The 19,511-nt window shown below is 45.7% G+C and overlaps 1 protein-coding gene across 1 annotated transcript in view; it reads right to left on the bottom strand.

The window, feature by feature from the left end:
* The window catches only part of LOC126469636 (uncharacterized), a 358,045-nt gene that overhangs the window by 147,022 nt on the left and 191,512 nt on the right, over positions 1-19,511 (bottom strand). Inside the window, exon 3 of the mRNA XM_050096761.1 lies at positions 6,024-6,130. Within this exon, the coding sequence (XP_049952718.1) occupies positions 6,024-6,130 (107 nt within the window). The remainder of the gene's footprint in view (positions 1-6,023; positions 6,131-19,511) is intronic.

Below are 19,511 nucleotides of genomic sequence, written 5' to 3'. Positions count from 1 at the left end.
CCAGTGTTGCTTGGGTATGTATTTATTCTAATCGTCTATTAGTCCATCTTCTCCTTCCCCCTTTCTCTGTTCATCTCCTCCCCCCCCCCCCTCTCTGACCATAGCATCTCCACCCTCTCTCTCTCGCCATCCCCTCTTCAGCCTCCCTCTCTCCATCTCCTACTTCTCCTCCCTCTGTTCATCCCCTCCATTCCTCTCTCTGTCCGTATCCCCTCCCCCTTTCCTCTGGCAACCACCTCCTCCCCCTCTCTCTCTTCATCTCCTCCTCCCCCATTTCTGTCTCTCTCTCCCTTCCTCCTATCTGTGTCCAACTCCTCCTTCCTCTCTTTGTCTATTCATCTCCTCCTCCCCCGCCCCCCTCTCCCCGCCCTTCTCTCTGCATCACAGTGGTAACATCCCACACCAATAGGAAGTTGGTCGTTCTTACCCCCATAGTATTTCCTTCCCCCTCTCGGTGTGTCCATCTCCTCGTCCTCCCTTCTCTCTCCAAGGTATCATACCCTAATAGGAGGCTGGTGGTTCTTTCTCCTACAGCATTTCTTTCCAAATTGTAACTAATAAGTGTATTAAGTCCGGTTGAAATCTATCCACGAGTCTAGGGGGACTTTTATACCCGCAGCTTTTTCTGGGTTCGGACATGTCACATATATTTCACCTATATTTAACATATTTCACACATATTTGCATGCGTATTTCACCTGTGCGTCCAGCGAATTACGCCCTGCAGTTTCGTTTTCATGCGGCTCAATTTTTATGACATTATATCTGCTGCATTATGTGTCGTAAAGTGATATAATTTTGCAAGTACATTCAGTGGCATAAATAGATACTAATCTGAAATGTGTTACGAATAGAGTTAGTAGTAAAGACATAATAAATCAATGCGTCACGCAAAATGCGGCAGTTTTTCTCGCATCACCATGTTTATGACGTATCTCCTGAACCATGTGTTGTACAATGATATATATTTGCATGTACGTTCAGTGGTATTTGTGGATACTGTCTGGAAAATATGTTGGAAATAGACTTGGTAGTGAACAAATAATAATTTAAAAGATCATGACTGATCGACAGTTTTACTGTTGTGTTGTGGTGGTCTTCAGTCCTGAGACTGGTTTGATGCAGCTCTCCATGCTACTCTATCCTGTGCAAGCTGCTTCATCTCCCAGTACCTACTGCAACCTAAACCCTTCTGAACCTGCTTAGTGTATTCATCTCTTGGTCTCCCCATACTGTATTAACAGTGAAAATGTAGTAACTGATAAACTTTTTTTCATCATTTAATAGTGGGTGTCAGCGGGAAAAGTCTCGAAAAGGTTTGAAATAACGTGAAAAGTTTGCTGCAAGGCACGAAGTGCTCCTATACTGGTTGAATATAGCCTGGCTACGTGCGTGTCATGAACTATGCTTGTTTTTCACCCCCACCTCCACCACTTTGGGAGGTAGATAGGTCCTACCCCAGCAGTGGTTCTTTCCAGACAATGAGTGATATGTGTACCAAGTTTAGTTGAAACTGATCCGGTGATATAGGAGGAGATGTGAAACATACGTACGTTTTGATAATATGTATAAATTCTACTCGTTCATCAGCCGAACGTATACTTAGTCTTCCCATACAGAAATGTTCAAACGTGAAGTATTCTTGATCTGAAAACGGCGCAATATTCATCTACACAGTTCATTAGTAGTGAAACGTTGACTCTATTGCACTAACGCAGCACATTCTTCCAATCAGTGCTACACAGTGGAAAGGCCTTTACTGCTGCGCGCGTTGACGCCATGAACTACTGCACGAAGAAGCTTATAGACATATTATTTTTTTCAGATTTGCAAATTACGAACTTGTTACGAAAAAAAATCTGTCCAAGTTTACCATTTCATTTGTCAGAGTAAGCATTTCTCCCATTTTCGAAGCACTTATGTATTACTGAATCTTCTAATTAATGACGTCCCTTTGATGGCAACTGAAGGTTCTAGTAGCCTTGCTCTTTAGATGGCTAAACATGTGTGGATTTAGTGCAAACACTGATCACTCAAAACGTTATGACCTCTGCCCCCTGAGAGACTGGATGTCGCCTGGTGCCATTGTGGGCACGTGACTTAGTAAGGAAAGTATATAAGCGGAGCAGAGACGAGACGAATGGGACTTATTCTAGTGACGACACAGGCCAGAAATCGCGAAATCCACTTATATAAATGACTTTGACAAAGGGCAGATTGTTTCGGCTCAGCGCCTGGGAAGGAGCATCTCGGAAAGAGCGAAGCCGGTCGGCCGTTCTCGTACTATTGTCTCGAGTGCCTACGGAAAAGGATGAATGACGATGAAACCGTCAGTAGACGACACAGTGCAATGCGTCTGCACCTCAACACGGAACGTGGAGGTCTGAAGCTTGACTACTGTGTAAAACGGTGATCTGTGTCAGATTTGGCGAAGAGTACAATGTTGGCGTAAGCACAAGTGCTTCGAGACACCATTCCGCGCAAATTATTGCACACGGAGCTCCGCGGCAGACGGCTGCTACATTTACCCATGTTGAGCCAATGAAATCGCTAATTACGACTGCAGTGGGCACGGAATCATAGATTTTCGACCCTGTATCGATGAATCACTTTTCTCGTTATACCAGGCCGACGGTCACGTCTGCATTAGACCGTCACCTTGGAGCACGGCTGCTCGAAATATGTACCACACCATGGCAGCAGCCCGGTGGGGGTTTTGTTCTGATATGCGGAACATTCATCTCGGCTTTCGCGGGACCTGTCGTTGTAATTGAAGGCACCATGACAGTTGTGGGCTACGTGAACTTTATTGCGGAACTGCGGAGTACCGGTTCAAATGGTTCAAATGGTTCTGAGCACTATGCGACTTAACTTCTGAGGTCATCAGTCGCCTAGAACTTAGAACAAATTAAACCTAACTAACCTAAGGACATCACATATATCCATGCCCGAGGCAGGATTCGAACCTGCGACCGTAGCGGTCACGCGGTTCCAGACTGAAGCGTCTAAACCGCACGGCCACACCGGCCGGCCGCGGAGTACCGGCATCCCTTTATTCTCGACGTCTTTTCCAGCGGCGATGTTATCTTCTAACACGACAAATGTTTATGTCAGAAGGTCAGTAACAAGGTACAGTGGTTTGATTAGCAGGATAGTAGACTCACGTTGATGTCTTGGCGATGAAAGTCTGGGACGCTGTCGAGGCCCAGCTCCGCACGCACAAGCCATCGACAAGTAATTTATGGGGATTTCGAGACCTATACGTAGACACCTGGTACTAGGTACCTCAGGAAACCTACCAAAGACGTGCCAAATCCATGCCTTACAGCGTCGCTCCTGTACTGCGTTCCAAAAGTGTACCAGCACGCTATTAAGCACGTGGTTATAACGTTTTGGCTCATTAGCATAAATAGTAAATACGTCAACTAGCCCGCCAGCTAGCCGCGCGGTCTAACGCGCTGCTTCCCGAATGGGAAGGCGTGCCGGTCTCCGGTACGAATCCGCCTGGCGGATTAGTTTCGAGGTCCGGTGTGCCGGCCAGCTTGTGGATGGGTTTTAAGGCGGTTTTCCATCTGCCTCGGCGAATGCGGGCTGGTTACCCTTATTCTGCCCCCGTTACACTATGTCGGCGATTGCTGCACAAACACTGTCTCCACGTACGCGTACACCGTAATTACTCTACCATGCAAACACTTGGGGTACACTCGTCTGGTATGAGACGTTCCCGGGGGGAGGGGGGGGGGGTCCACTGGGGGCCGAACCGCACAATAACCCTGGGTTCTGTGTGGTGCGGCGGTGGGGTGGGTGGAATGTTATGGCCCGTTGTGGGGTTGTGAACCACTGAGGGCTATGGCAGGACGAAGCCTCTCTGTCGTTTCTAGGTCTCCGGTTCAATACACAATACACACACAAATACGTCAACTGATACAAAGATCTACTGATTTACGCCTTTATTTTACAAACTGTCAGAAAAAATCGTGTTCAAACTTTATAATCGTGGTTCGTACTTCATGTCTCATTCGCAAAGCGTGAGGTGCGAAACGTTGCTGTGCTGGTCATCTGGCAGTAATTTTAATACTTTTTCCTCCTAATTTTAACGCCCTCAGTTTTTCCTTCACGAACATGTGAAATTAACAGTATTGAAATTCATGCCCCATACTGAAAGGAAATTACAATCTGTATATTTATGACGACATCGTCTGCAGAAATAAGTACGAATTGTTATACAACGGCATTTATCTTGGAACAAATATCTATTAATTCGACAGATCTCAGTTCTTACTGGAAGCTGCGAAGGACAAAGTGATTCAGAGCGACCTAGTACTTCATTTTAACCGAGATACATGGCGCGGAGGTTAGAGTACTGGACTCGCATTTGGGAGAAGCGCGGTTCAAATCCCCATCCCTACATCCAGATTTGGATTTTCAGTGTTTTCCCTAAATCGATTGAGGCCAATTCTGGGATGGTTTCTTTGAAGAGGACGCGATCGATTTCCTTCTCTATGCTTTCCAAATCCGAGATTTTGCTTTGCCTCTAATGATCTCGTGGTCGACGAGACGTTAAACACTAATCTTCCTTTCCAAATGACCACGTCATGGATGACACGTTAAACAGTATATGTCCCTAAGGTACTTCATTTAAGGCGAAGTGCAGATTATCTTAATTTTAATATACACTACCTGATCGAAAGTATCCGGACAACCCTACGTAATGCGGAATTGATCACTAGATGTTACAGGAGGTGGAGCTGCCATTATAAAAGAGGCGGAGAATGTTGTCAGTAGAAAAGCATTAACAGCAGAATGGGTCGACCAGGAGAGCTCAATGACCGTTGGTGATGTCGGACAGGGACTGACGAGCATTGTGGAAGGTGCTTGTAAAAAATTAACGAAAGGAATTACTCGTGAATTAAAACGTGCTACTAGCATTCCAGCTGGGACAACAGCTGTGGGTATGGCGTTAAAAGAACGGGATATAGTGGTCGAGCAGATCCTAATAAGCTACACATTTCTGTGCTAAGCGACGCATGGCGCTGTGTAAAGAACGATGGCACTGATCAGTGTATGATTGGGAACGAGAGAGATGAATACCCTGCGACAATACGATGGAAGGGTTTGGGTGTTGCGAATGCCTCTGGAACGTTACCTGGCATCATGTGTAGGATCAGCTGTGAAGTATGGAGGAGATGGTGTCGCGGTATGGGAGTGTTTTTCGTGGTTGGGGTGTGGTCCCCTTTATTACGATTAAGGAAGGACTAAATATGAAAGGATATGGACACATTTACTCTGTGCAGTGGAGGAACAGTTCGGAGACGATGACTGTACTAGCACACATATGTGAGGCAGTGGTTTGTGGACAATAACATTCCTCTAATGGTCTAGCCTGCCCAAGGCTCCGACCTGGATCCAACAGAACACCATTGCGGTGACGTATAACGTCGTCATCGCTCTAGACCCCAGCGTTCAAACTCACTACCTTCTCTCGTTTCGATTCTGAACGACGAATGAGGTGCCATTCCTCCACCGACACACAGAAACCTCTCTAAAAGTGTCGCCAGTAGAGTTCAGGCCGTCATAAAGGCGGAAGATGGACACTCCCCATATAAATGTTCAGTAGCAGGTGTCCAGATGCTTTTGATTAGATAGTGTATATGACAGAAGCACGGTGAAATACTGGTGCCCTCGTTTTTTGAGGCACGGAACGCTACTTCGGGTTCCCTGTGATTTTCTATTCGTATGTGGGTTTGTTAACTGTAACACGTGGTGCGAAGAGAGGATAATAGTGGTGGTCTCTAGGACGCTTAGTTGTTTGCTAATTTAATAACAGTAACTCTGCATAACCCGTGGAGTGAATCACAGATAAGTGAGTTATGTTCAGCAAGCGAAGACAGGAATAACTTACAGTATTTTTAGACAATGGATTAAAAGTAGTGGGGTGCTGGGCAAATGAAATTTCAAAGACTGACATGCACAGTTAAGACCAATGGTTAGTACGTAAGTGGCAGGCGTGCGGCGTCACTCACCCCGTTCCTGGCGACGTTGGTGCTGCGGCCCGCCACGGACCGCCGCCTGTTCGCCTCCAGGGCCGACAGCGACTGCGAGAAGCCCAGGTCGTCTCCCACGGAGAAACCTGCGATCACAAAAAACATTTTGTCAGCCAGTTTGCGGCTCACTTCTCTGCATCAGTACAATAACAGCATGCTTAAATACTCTACTGTCTGTGTTAATTGCAGCACCAGGAATGATGCACGTGTTTACAATGAATTTTACTTGATAGATTAACGACACAACAGTACAGAAGTAAGTTGAACCAGAGAACTTTACCTGCACTTTGACGGCTAGAATTTAGTACGGTGTTTAGCTGCCATATGCTGCAGTCAGAGCCTCTAAACGTTGTGGCACGCAATCGAAGAAGGACAGGATATACTATGCCACGGCGTTTGTAAGTGCGTCCGAGGCCATCGATAGTGGCTACAGGAAGTTAAGAACGGAGAAGTTTCCGACCGCCCTTATCCGAGACGTGTTCGACGGACGACGTGTTGCGCGGATCTGCAGGCCAGGGAGGCAGTGGTCCCCCTCGTTCTTCGAATAAGGCTAGCACATTCCTCGCCACATGTGACCGGGCGTTGTCCTGCTGAAATATGGCGTGATAAGTTACCTGCAGGAGGAGCAGTGTTTCGAGCTCTAAAACCTCCACGATGTAGCGATAGCAGTTCAGGTTTCCCTCAATACATAGGAGACGAGATCACATGTTACAGCCAGTGACGCCCCAACAAAGGAGGTGGCTTAAAAACACTCGTTCGACCTATACTTGAGTATTGCTCATCGGTGTGGGATCCGTACCAGGTCGGGTTGACAGAAGAGATAGAGAAGAACCAAAGAAGAGCGGCGCGTTTCGTCACAGGGTCATTTGGTAAGCGTGATAGCGTTATGGAGATGTTTAGCAAACTCAAGTGGCAGACTCTGCAAGAGAGGCGCTCTGCATCGCGGTGTAGCTTGCTGTCCACGTTTCGAGAGGGTGCGTTTCTGGATGAGGTATCGAATATATTGCTTCTCCCTACTTATACCTCTCGAGGAGATCACGAATGTAAAATTAGAGAGATTCGAGCGCGCACGGAGGCTTTCCGGCAGTCGTTCTTCCCGCGAACCGTACGCGACTGGAACAGGAACGGGAGGTAATGACGGTGGCACGTAAAGTGCCCTCCGCCACACACCGTTGGGTGGCTTGCGGAGTATAAATGTAGATGTAGATGTAGATGTAGAACCATCACACTCGACGTTTGTCCGCTATGCCACTCAACAATGCAGTATGCCCGACTGCCTTCACCTCAGTAGCGTCTAATAATTATGCGGCCACTGCTATACAAAATGAAGCGGCGGCGTTCATATGGCCACTGCAGTTTAAGTTGTTAGATGGAGACCAGTAGAACGCTGTTGGATATTCACGACGGGGAAGAAAAAGTGACTGACATGAAACAACGATTGCTGGCTTCTCCTTCAAAATCTGTTCGACATTTATCTCAGGAATGTGGAATGTCACGGAGCACATGTCACAGAGCTGCCAAAAAAGCCGGCATCCATCCACACAGGCTCATAGTTGTTCAGAAACTGAATGCCAATGTCAGTGAAAAAGGCAAACGCATCACATTTTGCCGTTGGTTTCAGTAATTTATTGCTCAGAGGCCAGGAATATTCGAGTACACACGGTTCAGTAATGAGGCGTGATTCCGCCTCTCTGGTTATGTAAACTCCTCACGGACTGGTCAAGTGACCCCTGCATTCACAAAAGATTGGCGTTTTCTGTGCAGTATCATAGCGTCGCTGCATCAGGCCAATTTTTTTCGAGTCTACTGGGACAAATGCAGTTTACATCGAAGTGCTTTGGGAATATGTGAACCAGCTGGACGATGAAGACTTTACCCTTGGTTGGTACCAACAGGATGGTGCCACATGCCACGCGTCTCGAGTGACCGTGACTGAGGTCGGATCATTTTTCCCCTGCAGAGTGATTTCGAAAGGACTGAGGCCCCTAAAGTCATCTGATTTAACGCCACCTTACTTTTTCCTTTGGGGTGGCCTAAAAGGCAAGATCTATAGTAACAAAGCACACAACTTGGAAGATTTACGAGATTGCATCATCCGTGAAATTCCGGCAGTGATACCAGAGATTTTGGCAGCAACATTCGAGAATCTGCAGCGTCGTGTTAACTGTATTTACAAGTAGAGGGCGGTCACTTCCAGCACCTTTTGTGATTTACCTTTATTTCCCCATGAACACGGTATGACATGTTCATTTCATTCCATTTCCTGATTTTTATGCAAAGCCTTTGAGTGTAATTTACGCAAATGTTCGTTTGTGGGGCCTCTTTCTAGTGGGAAGCGCTGTAGTGTCTCGTCGATGGAAGTCCCGATCCAGTGGAATGGATACCACCAGTCCAGCCCTAGACATGTCCACAGTACTGCAGTGTGGAGCCAAAGCTGTGGACGAAGCTTATCTGTCGGTTATGCCCATATAGACAAGATTGCGTTCATCCAGTACTGTGGTCACACTGCCCGCTCGTCGTTGGGTACAACCCTCTTCTGTCCATTGGTTCCATAAACGCATCACCGTCGTAGCAACATACCCTGTACGAGCCACAATGCCACAGTTCGATAAACCTGTTTCTTGGAGACCAATCATTCCGCCACGTTCGAACTCATCACATGCTGATATTACGCCCTTTGACGTCGACAAGGCATACCGGCACTTGCTTCCACTTTGATAGCTCCGCATCGACTAAGCGTGACGTAACACTCGCCTATCCACTCACATAAAAGAAGGCGCGCGCCATCTCTCTGTAGTCTCAATCATTTAGTATTGTTTCAGTGTTCTACGCATTCTCCGGTTTTTGGAACGATTCAGAGTATTCCTTGTGAATGTTACAATTTTCGCAAACAGTGTTGGGTACTCCTGTCTTTCATCTCTTAATACGTATTTCTGTCGACGAGACATTTGACGATAACAACAGGAATAAGAAGCTATGTCGGTAAACCAATAACTATCCATTATCACATATGAACACTCAGTGTAATTTCCCGCCATTACCCCATTATCGGTAACAGAGCTGCACAGAATACTCTAGTTCATTGCCCTTCGAAACGCAAAACTTCAATTCACACCTTCAACTTATTTTCCCCTTCTAAAATCGTCAGTCTTGCTGATGCTCTCCTGTACTGGAATAGCACCCCAGCTTTGTACGTAATGGGGAAATGCTGCCTGTACCTCAGCCATAGTCATCTATACATCTTAAACAATCAAGTTTTCCTTCAGACTTACGAGTCTCAACTTCATCTATGATAATGATATATAAGATCTATAGATCACCTTTACCTGAGGTATAGGAAGGATTTTACCATTACATACAAAGCTGGGGTGTTATTCCAATAGCCGGCCGGTGTGGCCGTGCGGTTCTAGGCGCTTCAGTCTGGAACCGCGTGACCGCTTCGGTCGCAGGTTCGAATCCTGCCTCGGACATGGATGTGTGTGATGTCCTTAGGTTAGTTACGTTTAAGTAGTTCTCAGTTCTAGGGGACTGATGACCACAGATGTTAAGTCCCATAGTGCCCAGAGGCATTTGAACAATTTTTTTGCTATTCCAATAACAGACATCTTCGGCGATACTGACGATTTAAAAGGGGGAAAATAGGGTGAAGGCTTAAATTGAAGTTTGCGTTAAGGAGGACAATGGATTAGAGTAGTCCCTGCGCGTATATTAGCTGAACTGCTACAGTGGTGTAATGGCTAACACATCTGGCTAGTATCGCCGGCACGATAGATCAGCGTGTTCGGTCAGAGGGTTAGCTGCACTCTGTAATAAAAAACTGAGTCAACGGCTCAACACTGAACTTGAACGGTTCAACGTTTACGCTTACTCGGGCACGGCCAAGCGACGGGAACGGTCGCGTTTCTATTCAGAATAGGTCGCTCCTTTATTTGTAGGCCGCTACGACCATATTATTCTTGGCGGCGACTTCAATTGTGTTTTATCCCAGAAGGACCAACATCCCCATTTCGCCACACGCCAGGAACTCAAGCTGCTCGTGCATGAACTGAACCTCACCGATTCTTGGGACCGCGTGCATGGTGATCGGCCTGGATATACGTCCGTCACCAGCCATTCAGCAAGTCGTCTTGACTGTGTCTACGTCTCCCAAGGGATCGTAACTGCCACGCTCGACGCTGAGTTATTGCCTACCACCTCTTCCGACCATATCGCCTACATTTGCACTGTTTCGCTCCAGAAGGTGTGCCGCGGTCGAAGGCTGTGGAAGCTGAATGTCACCCATCTCAAGAATCCGAATGCAGGTCGTAGAAACGACGTGGAACAACTGTGAGAGATACCTTCCAGCATATCCTTCAACACTCCGCTGGTGGCTCGACTGCACCAAGCCCGCTTTACGTCGTTCGATGATGAATTACGGACAAGACAAAATGCTGTGGCAACGACATACCGTGGAATACTATTTCACAATTCTCCGGGAACTCTCAAACCATGCCCCCTCTGTTCAACGACAGGTTGAAATTCAACGTATTAACGCGAAGATAATTTCTATTATGCGTCACTGTCTTGTAGGTACAATAGTACGCGCAAGATGTCACGATTCTGTACTAGGAGAGCCCCCGTCCGTGCATCATGTTATCCGAAAGAAGCAGCGGTGTTAGAGAATGCTGGTCAACGCCCTCGACATGCGAGATGGTCGTCGATTGACGTCCCGGAATGACATCGTAAAAGCCTTTGTGGATCACTACAACCAGTTGTATGCAGCAGAGGACCAGAACATATCGGTAACGACTGATGTCCTCTGTTCAATGACGGGTACCCTGGATGAGGCTGCTGCGGAGATTCTCACAGCGACAATTACGGCTGATGACGTCGCAGATGCTCTTCATAAGGGAGCGGCGAATAAAGCCCCAGGTCCAGACGGGTTCCCGCTGGAGTTTTACTGCACATTCCACGACATCATGGGCTCACGCTGGACTGCGATGTATGAAGAATTGATGAACCCTGACCTTCCCCTCCCACCCGAATTCGTAGAAGGCTTGCTTATCCGGCTTACTTATCCCGGGCCCCAAGCCGTCGGGAGGTCTGGGAGTTCGGCATTGTCGGCCGTTGACCATGTTAAGTTGTGACTTCGAGGTTTTTACCCGGATTCTTGCCGCTCGGCTTCGGCGCGTCATCCCTCAAGTCATCTCTCTGGATCAAACGTGCTTTGGTGGTGACAGTAACTTTCAGACGGCACTCAGCGATTACCGTGACGTCATAGCCCTGGCCACGACCTGCCGCCGTCACGGTGCCTTAGTGGACTTCGACCACGCCTTTGATAGAGCGAGTCATGACTTTCTACAAAATTACTCCGACGGATGGCCTTTCCCCACGGGTTTATACACTTCGTCTTGCGACTCCTCCGAGGGGCCACGTCGCGAGTGTTGGTCAATGGCCGTGTGGCGGGCCCTATTGATGTCATGCGGTCTGTCCGTCAAGGATGTCCGCTGTCGATGCTGCTTTTCGTCATCGCCCTTGAGCCACAGTTACACGGCTTGAGGAGCCGGCTCACAGGGATAACAATGATGACGTGGTGTTCTCGGTTCTATCGGAGGATGAAGTGCGAGAGGCACTGGCACGGATCAACCAATAAGGGACTGCTGCTGGAAGCCGTGTGAACCTGACGAAATCTAGTGCTATGTCCGTCGGTAAGGGTCTTCCAGCAGAGAGTGTGGCTCCATTGCCATTAGAGGACAAGCTCAAATGTTTGGGGATCACCTTCACGCGTGATATACAGCGCACGATCTAATGTAACTGTAAACACCTGCTTCAAGCAATCCGCACGAACGTTCGTGGCAACCTCGTGAGGGCACTGGACATGTTACAAAGGGCGGTTTTTGTTAACACTCATCTAGTATCGCGACTACCCCATTTAGCACAGATTTTACCGATGCCAAAGGCAATGGCACACAGACTTCAGGCGGCGTTCGGCTACTTTCTAAGCGCGGGTCTTATCTTCACAGTGCGCTACGACACGCTGACATTTCCTCCTCGAGATGGCGGCCTCGGCCTTGTCAACCTCCAAGCGAGAGGAGCTGCCCTTTATGTAAGTACGGTGGTTAAATCGTGGACCCGCCGCCGAACCGAATTATCGGGAAGCCTGATTGACGAACCCTTTCGAGTGGCACCCGTTGCAGTAGCCCATATTTCTCCCTCTCTCACACATGTCAGGACCTTTTTCATCGAATACAGTTATGTCCGTGCCGACTTGCCTAGTACCAGGAACCCTACGGCACGTGATTTTTACCGCCTAATGATGAGAAATTATACTCGGAATGTTGTGGAAAGCCGACATCCTACGATCGCACGGCCCGTGGTTTGGCGTTCTGTGCACCATATCCTCCTGGACACGAGCGCTTGTGCGACCTGGTGTCTGGTCGTTAATGGAAAATACGTGACACAACTTTGTCTACATGCCATAAAAATGACAGATTCGTCGCTGTGTCCTCGTTGTCACACGCTCGATACGGACGAACATCGACTGATGTGTGGATCTTCTACAGAGGTGTGGCAGCTGATTCAGAAGATGCTTGCCTTTCTTCTACGTACGGCTCCCCATACCATTACACCGAAATCTCTTCTGTTCCCAGATGAGATACACTTCCCACGTACGAAGAACAATGCTGTGATCTGGATAAAAGGCCTCTCGATCTCTTATTTGTTCTGTGAGGGTGATAAGAGTGTTCTTGATTTTTGAACGCTCCTGCAAGATCGCTTTACTTTTCTCGTGCACCATCCGCGATACCGTCAGTGCTATGCCAACTTTTTGGGTAGTGCCTTCTTCAATCCGCCCTGCAGCTGAGGTGTCCCAGGTATGGAAAGGTGATTTCGGTGTGATTGTGTAATACCAGGACTCGGTCCAATGTACCGGCAAAATGCAATATTCTTCGTGAAGACGTGCCTGGAACAGGCCTGACTGCCTTGGGATTCAGTGTGCGACTACTCACAAGTTGGCGGGACGCGGATGCCATTTTGTCTGTTCTGCCAGGAGGGCGTTCCCTTTAATTACTATAATTCCCTTTTTATTTTGTTTGTTATTGATGGTAATTACACATAATTGTTTTTCGCCTGGGGGGTGTCCTATGTGATCTCAACAAACTAAAAAAAATGGTGTCATGGAACATCCGCACCGAACAAATGCAAGGAACGAAATCGAACAAAAATGAGAACAATAAAAAAAAAATTAAGCAGAAGGCTCAGGTTCAAGTCATGACTGTAGCACAAATTTTAATTCATTTCTTCAGCTTTTATCATAATTGTAGATGAAGTTGAGACTCATAAGTCTCAAGGAAAACTTTATTACATAAGATTGTTGTTTTGCTTCCATTTGGGAGGCGTACACATGTGGCTATTTGCAGTTACTTAGGAAACTGTAGAAATCTGTTATATTTTCCTTGAAAACGGTTCGTTACAATTTTTGTAGTAATTCCCCATTACTTTACGTTTGGGGGAAATGATTTCCAAACAGCTGGAGCAATCTCCCAGGAAGTTTCACCAATAATTTCTATTCATGATAAGATAAACCTGGAAAAACGATTTTCATTAAATACATTGAAGATACACTGTGGACAGCTAAGAAACAATTGTGTTCATAATATAATTATAAGGAAAAATGAAAAATATATTATTTCAGTTAGCGACGAAGGGCGAGTCAGTTAGTTAAAATATTATTCAACAATTTCTAAAATGGATGTTCTGAAGTAGGTAATTTCTGCGAATGTATGATAATCTATCCCTTAACAGAACAGCAACCACACAACAGATATTGAACCAAATATGGCCGAAAACTTTGTCGAGCCACCAAATATGGTTCTAAAAGAGTATATCGTACCGATCGAACCTAAGTAGAAATAAGAAAGGTTTTCATCCTATGAGAAGATCATCTTGGCTACACATACGTGCATCATAACTCTCTTCTTTCAGTCAGATGACAGAAACTGTTGCAACGCTCAGAAACCTGAATATAACTAAGGAAATACTTCACTTAACAAACTAAAACTTGCTCGATGTCATTAACACCGTGTCTTTCTCTCCCTGCGTCTGTAGCTGAGGTTGCTCATGGACAGTAGCAGTCCAACCGGAGAAGTAGTTGTTTGTGCGTAGATGCTGAGTCTTAAATCCCACACCTCGGTACATTGTCTTATAGTCTGAAGGCACGTGGCGCCATTCGAGAAGTAGAAGCTATGTGCTAGAATCAGATCCAATTGTCTTCCTTCACATAATTCCGCAGCACAGACCCTCCACAAGAACAACACAAATGTAATTCTATACTGCACAAGCATCATACGATAAAGGTACATACTTGGCATATTACAGTGAGAAAAATAGAGAGAAGCTAAAACAATATTTCAGTATATCAGACGAATACACACGAAAATACCAGCGTCGGATTATAACTAATAACTCTACAGGCAATGACGACCTAAAGCGTTAATTCAACTAAGAGAATAAACGAGAAGTTTATTTACACTCTTTGAGATACTTCATATTTGGTCTGTGGAAACATCATGCTGTCATTAGTGCAGTAATAACAATAACAATAGTGTAGTAGACAAAAACGGGTAGATTTAAGCGAGACAGTGGTGATGACGGTAAGGGATGTCTCGCATTCCTGCCACCGTTTGGACTACTGAGCGAAATGTCGCAGTGCTGACAAGCTGAACTTGCATTCGGAAGGTCGACAGTTCAAATGCCCGTCCGGCCAACTAGATTAGTCTTTTTCCGTGAGTTACCTAAACGCCGGAATGGTTTCTTACAAAGGAGACGGCCTCTTTAATACCCCACCCTCCTCCAATATACGTGCTCCGTCTCTAATGACCTCGTCGACGACGGGAAGTTAAACCATAATCTTCCGTCCTTCCTTCTTCTGTTTAAACTGTTTTCATTAACAGCTGTTAACTAACATCTGTGCCTATATGTACAGCGACGTGACACGTAAAACGTCTTTACTGCACGAGTACACGCGAGGTTGAACCACGCCTCTATTTGCGTTGCTTTCTGCGAAACGCAAACACTTTAGCAACGACGTGTCGTTATGGTAAACAATTGCTCTCGGGTGTTACTGTTTCCTGAATTGGCCAGACGGTAAAATAATTAAGAAATACACATAGCCGAATATAAGTATACAACGTAGTGCCGTATTCGTCTCTACAACGCTCTCTTGGTAACGCTGTACCACGAACGTAACTCACAGAGCATTGCTTGTATACGCGATTTGATGAAAAGGATCCGGACAGCCCAGTATAATGTGGAATTGTGGCTAGACGTGACGCGAGGCAGACCCGCCGTTATAAACGGAGGCAGGCAGTACGGTGTTGTCGGCAGACTGGTCACTGGATTTCACCTGAGTGACAAACCCACAATCCTTCTAAAGTCGACTGTTGGTGATGTGGTTACCACAGCTAAACCAAGACCGTCGAGCATTGCGGAGAATGGCTGTAAAAATCACACGAAACCAGCGGAAGCGACCACTCGTGAGTTCCAGGAGGCTGCCAGCAGTCCAGCTAGCACTAGCGAGTGACACAATGGTCGACCCACACATTTCTGCCGTGAGCGCTAAGCCACGCTTAAGGCGGAACCACTGGACAGTGGATGACTGTAAACGAGTGATTTGAAGTGCTGAATCACGATACCTGCTGCCATGTGTGGTGCCCGCAGTGAAATGCGGAGGAGCGGTGTTTTTCGTGGTTGGGCTGGAATCCTCTTTTTGTGCTTGAGGAAACGCTGGACGTGGAGCTATGTGAACATATTTTACAACACTGTGTACTGCGTACAGTTTGGAGACGACGAATACATGTATCAGCATGACAATGCGAGCCGGCCGGAGTGGCCGAGCGGTTCTGGGCGCTACAGTCCGGAACCGCGCGACCGCTACGGTCGCAGGTTCGAATCCTGCCTCGGGCGTCCTTAGGTTAGTTAGTTTTAAGTAGTTCTAAGTTCTAGGGGACTGATGACTTCAGAAGTTAAGTCCCATAGTGCTCAGTGCCACTTGACAATGCGACCTATCATAAAGCAGCATCTGGGAAGCAGTGGTATGTAGACAATAACATTCCTGAAATGTTAGAACGTCGACCAGGCTACAGACCCCAGTGTCCATCATCACTACTGTCTCTGGTTTCGGCTCTTGAGGAAGAATGGGTTGCCATTCTCCACACCCATTCAGACATGTCATTGAAACTGTCCCCAACAGAGTTCGAGACTTCATAAAGGAAAGGATGCAGACATCCCAGATTAACATCACTAATAAACTAGTGAAAATCAGCATAAAGGCAGGGTTCTTACGAAAACGATACACAATGTGTGAAGCATACATGTAATCGAATTTATTATGAAAGTGGTAGACATATATAAGACATAAACAGGCTACGTGCAGGCCAGGGAAAGCCATCGACGTCTTTACCTTGAAACTACTTTTTATTGTACAGAGACATGGACGGATGCATTATCTTGTTGAAACATTAGACTATCGTCCAATACATGCTCTTACATTCTAATCCTGTCTCTGTCTAGCATCTCAGTGTACATATTAGAGATGATACTGTTGCTGAAAGGTTCAAGGAAACCTCGAGTATGATTTCAAAGACGTATAAGACTCATACAGTTATAGTTGGTGGCGACTTTAATTTACCCTCGATATGTTGGCGATAATACATGTTTAATTCCGGAAGTACGCATAAAACAGCATCCGAAATTGTGCTAAACGCATTCCCCGAAAATTGTTTTGAGCAGTTAGTTCATGAGCCCACGCGAATAGTAAAAGGTTGTGAAAACACACTTCACCCCCTAGCAACAAATAATCGTGTGCTAATAATGAGCATCAACACGGATACAGGGATTAGTGAACACATTGTTGTCGTAGAGACATTGAATAACAACTCCCAAATTCTCCAAAAATAAATGAAAAATGTAGCTATTCACTTGACGAATTCCTAAGAGACAATCTTCACTCAATCCGAATTAACAACGTAAGTGCAGACCAGATGGGGCTTGAATTGAAAGAAATAGTATCGGCAGCAATTGAGACATTTATACCAAATAAATTAACAAACGACGGAGCTGATCCTCCCTGGCACACAAAACGGATCAGAACACAGCTGCTGAAACGATGAAAAAAACATGCCAAATTTAAACGGACGTAAAATCTCCAAGACTGGCGATCTTTTATAGAAGCTCGAAATCTAGCGCGGACTTCAATGCGAGATGTTTATAATAGTTTCTACAACGAAACTTTGTCCCGAAACCTGGCAGAAAATCCAAAGAGATTCTGGTCGTATGTGAAGTATGTTAGCGACAAGAAACAATCAATGCCTTCTCCGCGCGGTAGCAATGGAAATACTGTCGACGACAGTGCTTCCAAAGCAGAGTTACTAAACACAGCCTTCCGAAGTTCCTTCACCAAAGTACACGAAGTAAATATTCCAAAATTCGAATCAAGAACAGCTGCCGACATGAGTAACGTAGAAGTAGATACCCTCGCAGTAGTGAAGAAACTTAAATCACTTAACAAAATCAAGTCTTCCCGTCCAGACTGTATACCAGTTAGGTTTCTTACAGAGTATGCTGATACAATAGCAATATACTTCACAATCACATACAACAACAGTTCGCTCGACGCAAGATTCGTACCCAAAGACTGGAAAGTTGCACAGGTCATATCAATATTGAAGAAAGGCAATAGGAGTACTCCACTAAATTGCAGGCCCTTATCATTAACGTCGATATGCGGCAGGATTTTGGAACATATATTGTCCTAAAAAATTGTTAATTATCTCGATGAGAATGGTTTATTGACACACAGTCAACACGGATTTAGAAAACATCGTCCTTGTGAAACAACTAGCTCTTTACTCACACGAAGTGTTGAATGTTATTGACAGGGGATTTCAAATTTATTTCGAGAAGGCTTTTGACACTGTACCACACAAGTGGCTTGTAGTGAAATCACGTGCTTATGGAATATCGTCTCAGTTACGTGACTGGATTCGTGCTTTCCCGTCAGAGAGGTCACAGTTTATAATAACTGACGGAAAGTCATCGAGTAAAACAGAAGTGATTTCTGGCGTGCCCCAAGGTAGTGTTATAGGCCCTGTGCTCTTCCTTATCTATATAAACGATTTAGGAGACAATTTCAGTTGCCGTCTTAAGTTGTTTACAGATGACGCTGTCGTTTATCGACTAGTAACGTCATAGAAAATTGGCAATTGACGCTAAATAACGAAAAGTGTGAGGTCATCCACATGAGTACTAAAAGGAATCCGTTAAACTTGGGATACACGATATATGAGGCAAATATAAAGGCCGTAAATTCAACTGAATACCTAGGAATTACAATTAAGAACAACTTAAATGCCGGCCGGTGTGGCCGAACGGTTCTAGGCGCTTCAGTTTGGAATCACGCGACCGCTACGGTCGCAGGTTCGAATCCTGCCCCGGGCATGGATGTGTGTGATGTTCTTAGGTTAGTTAGGTTTAAGTAGTTCTAAGTTCTAGGGGACTGATGGCCTCAGATGTTAAGTCCCCTAGTGCTCAGAGCCATGTGAACCATTTTGAACAACTTAAATTGGAAGTCGTACGTAGAAAATGCTGTAGGGAATGCTAACCAAAAATTGCGTTTTATTGGCCGGACGCTTAGAAAATGTAACAGATCTACTAAAGAGACTGCCTACACTACGCTTGTCCGTCCTCTTTTAGAATACTACTGCGGGGTTTGGGATCCTTACCAGATAGGATTGACGGAGTACATCGAGAAAGTTCAAAGAAGGGCAGCACGTTTTTTGCTATCGCGAAATAGAGGAGAGAGTGTCAGTGAAATAACACAGAGTTTGGGGTGGACATTATTAAAACATAGGCGTTTTTCGTTGCGGCGGAATCTCCTTACGAAATTTAAATCACCAGCTTTCTCCTCCAAATGCGTAAATATTTTGTTCATGCCGACCTACATAGAGAGAAACGATCACCATAATAAAATAAGGTAAATCAGAGCTCGCACCGAAAGAAACAGGTGTTCGTTCTTTCTGCGAGATAGGAATAATAGAGAATTATTGTGAAGGTGGTTCGACGAACCCTCTGCCAGGCACTTAAATGTGATTTGCAGAGTATCCAAGAAGATACAGATGTAGAATTTATTCTAGTGTTCACCCAAGCAATGTGTGATTTACCTTTAGTGCAGAATGCTGCCCAAATCATAACACTTCCACCACTAAAATTTCCTCTCCTTCTTACCCGCTGTTCTGTTCTCAGATCATGCCAATCATATTGAAATCCACCCGCACCACCAAAATTAAACTTTTTCTCATCACTGAAGAACGCTTTATCCCATTCTCAAGACCATGATATATTATTTTCAGCGAACTACAGTCTAGCCTGTTTATGTTTGGGTGTTAGAGTTGGTATCTGCAGTCTTTTCTTGAATGCAAGATGTTTTCATTT

The sequence above is a fragment of the Schistocerca serialis genome, chromosome 3 (assembly GCF_023864345.2).
Source record: "Schistocerca serialis cubense isolate TAMUIC-IGC-003099 chromosome 3, iqSchSeri2.2, whole genome shotgun sequence".
NCBI lineage: Eukaryota > Metazoa > Arthropoda > Insecta > Orthoptera > Acrididae > Schistocerca > Schistocerca serialis.
This window is presented reverse-complemented; position numbering and strand designations above follow the sequence as displayed.